Below are 5,655 nucleotides of genomic sequence, written 5' to 3' on the forward strand. Positions count from 1 at the left end.
AAGAAACAGATTTACTGTGGATTAGAGAAGAGCCACCGTTACATTTATCCCTAGTCTATAGTTAGTCTATTTCTTAGGAAGAGAGTTAGTTTAAATATATAGAGTACTAATAAGTAGTTATTATAGTATAAGTTATATTAGGAGATATTCTCCTAATAGTAGAACTATTGCTTAGATTAATTAGTAGAGATCTAGTCTAACTATCTACTAGAAATCCCCTTCCTTATATATCTATCCTACTCTCTACTATATTTTAGGATTATTAGTTTATAGCAAGGTTATAATTCCTTCTTAGCTTACTAGCTTATAGTGCTCTTATAAGCTAACTATAGTTATATAACTTCCTATCCTAATTAGGCGTCCTATATATAGGCTGCTATACCCGTCGGCCCATCTTTGGACGGTTGTACTTTCACCTTTCGAGCTTTTTATTCTTAGTGCTCTAGATCTCGCGTATAGCAACTGGATTTCTGCAGCCAACCTCATGAGGCTCGCGAACGAAGCAGTGCAAATATCCAGATTTCACCAAGCAGTGCCTCAGAGCAATTACCGCGACGCCTTGCGCCGGTTCGGTCAGGTATCATCACTGGCACGAGCCCCCGTGGTCACTTCGAATGTCCTGCGATCAACCAAACACAAACAGCCATCGAAAAATCAAAAGCTCCACGGTGGTTGTCCGTACTAAATACACAACAAGTTATGACTTGAGTATTGGATGGGGCCTCAGTACACTAGTTGTACATCATGGGCGAAAATTCCCTGTGGTCACTGTAAATATGAGGGCGAGGCCGAATATCCCCAGTTAGTCGTTAAAGGGTCGAGAATCCTGCGATTGGCCGGGGGAACGCGCAGGCTTTTATACTCGGTACTCTTAGCGTGGGCAGCCTCTGCGGCTGGGGCTGTGCCACAGATGTTGGGATTGTGGCGGCAAAGTCATGACGAATTGACTGCTAGGATAAGAGTGACTCACTAGCTAGCAGTTGTCTGATGCACAAGGTAATGTAACATGGATGAATATGGATAAATTTGTGCTATTCGAATTCGCTTCCTCCGTTTGCTCCTAGTATATACAACAACCACATTCAAGCTTGCAATGTGAGGAGAATAAGTCAAATTGCCAGTGGAAACTACAGTTGGCCATTACGGTGAGTTAGTATTGCATAACCTTGCACTGCCAGCAAGGACGGAGCTTTGTCAATTTAGTGGGCGAGCTAGAAAAATAATATGCCCGAAATAAAACCAGCAGGTATTCGATGAGCACTTGCACAGTTACCTACACCGCCCAGAGCACTACACGAAAAAGCTACAGTATCTATTGTGCATTCAGCCAATACATGAAGTTGTGTTGCCACGAGAGGCTAGCATAAGTGTTTCTACCGCTGATGATGATTCAATTGCCGCCTTCTGCTGCCTTCCTTATTGTATATCGGCAGCTAAGCCGCAGTTTTTTTTTTTTTTAAACAGCCTAATTCACAGTTAATGCGACCCCGCCCATAAAAGCCCAAGTTGTGCTGTATCCATTTCGCGATGTAAGGCGACGTGCGGCCTTCAGGCCCACCCGTAGATGCTCTCCAACATCAACAAGCTGCCCGACATCTTTCCTAGCAGCATCTTAATGCATCCTAATAGCCTTCATCCTACGCTTAGTGGCCTCTCTATTCATTGAAAGTAGTTTAGATTAGTCTTACGGATGAGAGCCACTTTGTCTCTCGCCTCCGGGTCGGGTCCTATTGTGTCCCATTATAAGGGGTTTCGGTTGCGGGAACTACATAGTCTACTGAATGCATAGGCAACTATTCTCCAAATAAGCGACTGTTCATCGCCTATTCCTAAACGTAGTATTCTTTCCAGCAAATTTGGCCTTTCCCCGTTCCTGCGATGAACTGAATTCGGGACTAACTAGCGATATTACGGCTGGGAGAGGAAACTACACTATGCGAGGCAGGAGCACTGCTATCGTGGTATATAGGTCAGCCTTCGCTGCCCGCATCAACTTTTCAACTTCTCCTCTTCATCTACTTTTTTAGTCTTCTCTCTACTCTTTTTTACACCGGCTGCTCGTTTCCATTCCCTCCCACCATTTGTCGACTGCCGTCCTCGTCCTGCCACTCGTTTCAGCGTCATCGTCGATACTCTGCCGTCCGTCCATACACTGTCGCCCGCACTCCGTCGATCCTCTCATCCATACACTGTTATCGGGGTTGTTGTTGATACTCTTGCACAAATACTGTCGTCGGGCTGCTGCACCTCCTTCTCGAACCTCTCATCCAACATAACTAACATCCTCTCTTCCACTATCACCAGCATCCTCCCTTCTGTTTACCACCGCCACACTTGTTGATGCTCTTGCACAAGCACTCCCTTGTGGTCTACTGCATTTTGCCATCCGATTCTCTCATTGCATATTACCCCCGTTATCTCATCCATCAACTGCCATTTGGTTCTTACTCTTCCATCCAATCCCTTTGGCCATGCACCCCCCTCAACCATGCGGCGCCCCTCGTGCAACTCGCTCGCCCACTTGCTTCATCGACGCACTTTGAGCCATACATTGCCGCCTCTCTACCGTCGCCCACGCCGCTTTGCTTTTCAAAGCATGTTGTTGTTCGTCCACCTGGTGTGTCAACCGGAAGACGGCTGCGTAATACTACTGCAGGTAGGTACCTATGATGAAAAAAACCCTGTGGTCACTCGGAGGTTCAGAGCCTATGAAGACACTAGCAACTTCTGAAAGGTCCTACAAATCGTTAGCATTGCTAACGTATACCTATATTCATATCTAGGTGTCGACGAAATCGAAAAGCCAGCCGAAGTGCCTTATTGTCGAAGTTGGTACGTACCCATGAAGAGCCGTAGTCAATTGGAGGTTCGTAGCCGATGATGATCTTAGTATCTATTGAAATTTTGCAAAATATAAGCGAATTTAAGCGAAGCTGATGCATATTTGCTGCGTTTCTTATAGAGTTGAGTGGAATCAACCTTTCTACGCGCAAAGCTAGGAATGGCCGAGTGTACGATAGAAGATTCCACGGCGAGTAGACAAATATAAGCTGAATTATTTACAGTATATTAGCCGACTAAAAGCTCTAGGGCAGCCGTTCCTAATTTCAGATATATATACTGAATGATAATGATCGTCTCTTATGCGCTACCTAAAGCACTAAGTGACGACAGGCAGCTTTGTTTCCCGTTGTAGCACCTTCGCTAATCGCGGACGTTAAGAAACTTGGCCGATCCAGGCAGAGGAACAACCTTTGCTAGCGCATTCTTTAGTCCCTTGCCCATAGCGCCGTGAGGTATCGCGTCGCAGAAGATAACGCCGCTGGTTGGCGCCTTGTGCCCCGCGAGCCTTGCGGCGATGAAGTCAACGACCTGCTGCGCCGTTAGCGCGGTGCTGCTGGGGCGCGCCACTTATGCCATGTACTCCCTGATCCTGGCGTCGTCGCGGGCCTTGGTGGCCGTCACCAACGCGTCGGCGATGTCGCCATGGCCTAAAAGCTCGCCTTCGACCTCGGCTAAGGAGACCTCCTTGTAGCGCACCTTGAAGATCTCCTTAAAGCGGCTGTGGATCGCGATGGCGCCTGTCTTGGCGTCTGCGGAACCACGGTCGCCCGTGCGGAAGAGCGAGGCGTAGAACCCGCTAGGAATGCGCTGTCTGTCGCTGTTGGACTGTTGAAGTAGCCGCGGAAGTAAGTTTAGCTCTAGACGCATCTTACCTGTCTTATTAGGCTTGGCCTATTTTAGGGTTCTAGGGTCCACGATCCTTCTAGTGGTTATTATGTTAGTATGCTGTCCTCTAAAACCCCCTAGTAATTTCCGTTGGATAGTAATGACATACCTAATGCTCCTCCTAGTAGCGGGAAGGCCGACCCTGCTAGTGACCCAGTCACTGCCGATATATATTAAAGAAATACTAGGTACCTCTGTCGACCTATACGCAGTCCTTAGACGTGCCTTGTCGGATAGAAGCTTTCTGAATGCCTCGACGGTGTCTTGACGGCATGGCGACCCGCCGAATAAGACTAATTCCACTAAGGATAATAACTAACGTCGGCCACCCACTTATGAGCCACACCCACTTTTAAGCCACCTAACCTCTTCCTTTTTAATAATAAACCTATATTATTAGAATCACGTTTTTTAGTGCCTAAAAAATCTAATAATTTATTTTTTTTACTATTATATTATTATAAGTTAATATACTAAATAAGACCTTTAAAATATTATTTAAAATATAATTAATAATATAAGTATATAAAAAATAGTAAATTACTAGTCTATACTTTAAAGAATACTATAGTATTATATTAAAAGTATAATATTATAAAAAGAGGCTTTTAAGTTATTATAATAGCTTCTAACTACTTAAGAATTATATTTTATTTCTTAGATCCTAATTTAAGATTATCTTAGTAACCCCCTTACTTACTAATAAGTCTAGAAGATTACTTTAAGTCTCTACTAAGTTAATAATAATAATTATAATATTAGAATTAACTAGTTATAAAGCTTTTTAAAGTATAATCTAGAGGTTAAAATACTTAAAGGTAAGTATTTTAATTTCTAATATCTAAATAAGGCTTTAACTTATATAATTTAGACTTTCTTTAAACTTCTTAGTATTAAATAGATTATTAATATACCCTTAAGTAATTAATATAATATAAATAAAATAGAGTTTATAATAAGGCTTTAAAAGAATAGTTTAATACTTAGGTTATTATAAAAAAGAATTACTTTAAAGAGATAATCTAACTAGTACTTTTAAAGTCTAATCTTTAAGTGTATTTTAATTATAAAAAAGAAACTAAATTTATTAATTCTTTTTAATAGAAAGAATATTTAATAATAATAGTTTTTTAATAAATTAAGAGTCTTAAGACTAGTATTTCTAGGCTTCTTTAAAGGGTTAAATAAATAATACTATTATTATTAATAAACTTAAAATAATTTTTATCCTTAAGATAAAATTAATAAAAGCCTTTAAATAAAGACTTTTTATTATTAATAACTATAGTAACTATTATATAAATAAATATAATAGTAGCTTAATCCTAGTCTATAGTTAGTTTACTTCTTAAGTAAAAAGTTAGTTTAAATATATAGAGTATATATAAGTAGTTATTATAGTATAAGTTATATTAGAAGATATCTCTTAATAGTAGAGCTATTATTTAGATTAATTAGTAGAGATCTAGTCTAGCTATCTACTAGAAATCCCCTTCCTTATATATCTATTCTATCCTCTACTTATAATAGTAGCTTAATCCTAATCTATAGTTAGTCTACTTCTTAGGTAGAGAGTTAGTTTAAATATATAAAGTGTATATAAGTAATTATTATAGTGTAAGTTATATTAGGAGATATCTCCTAATAGTAAAGCTATTACTTAGATTAATTAGTAGAGATTTAGACTACCTAGCTATAGGAATACCTCCTCCTTAAGTACTTATCTATCTTTCTATTATAACTCTAGATAGTTAGATTATCTATTTATCTATTAATCTTTCTAATTATAGTAATTAATAAATAATCTATTAATTACTTTATAGGTTACATAACCTTATATCCTATTCTAAGTACTAGTGTGTTTAACTTAGCCTAACTCACTTAGTGTAACGGTGGCTCTTCTCTAATCCACAGTAAATCTGTTTC

At 39.8% G+C, this 5,655-nt stretch overlaps 1 protein-coding gene across 1 annotated transcript; it reads right to left on the reverse strand.

Annotated features, from left to right (window-relative positions):
* Nucleotides 1–3,411: 3,411 nt before the first annotated feature.
* ISF_10029 (AMP-dependent synthetase/ligase) lies at nt 3,412–3,711 on the reverse strand (the record flags this gene model as incomplete). The annotated part of the gene is made up of 1 exon (XM_018853626.1): nt 3,412–3,711. One exon carries the CDS (start codon nt 3,709–3,711, stop codon nt 3,412–3,414), a length of 300 nt encoding a protein of 99 aa, XP_018699184.1.
* Between the last annotated feature and the right edge of the window lie 1,944 nt (nt 3,712–5,655).

The sequence above is a fragment of the Cordyceps fumosorosea genome (assembly GCF_001636725.1).
Source record: "Cordyceps fumosorosea ARSEF 2679 chromosome Unknown scaffold_165, whole genome shotgun sequence".
NCBI classification, from domain to species: Eukaryota; Fungi; Ascomycota; class Sordariomycetes; order Hypocreales; family Cordycipitaceae; genus Cordyceps; species Cordyceps fumosorosea.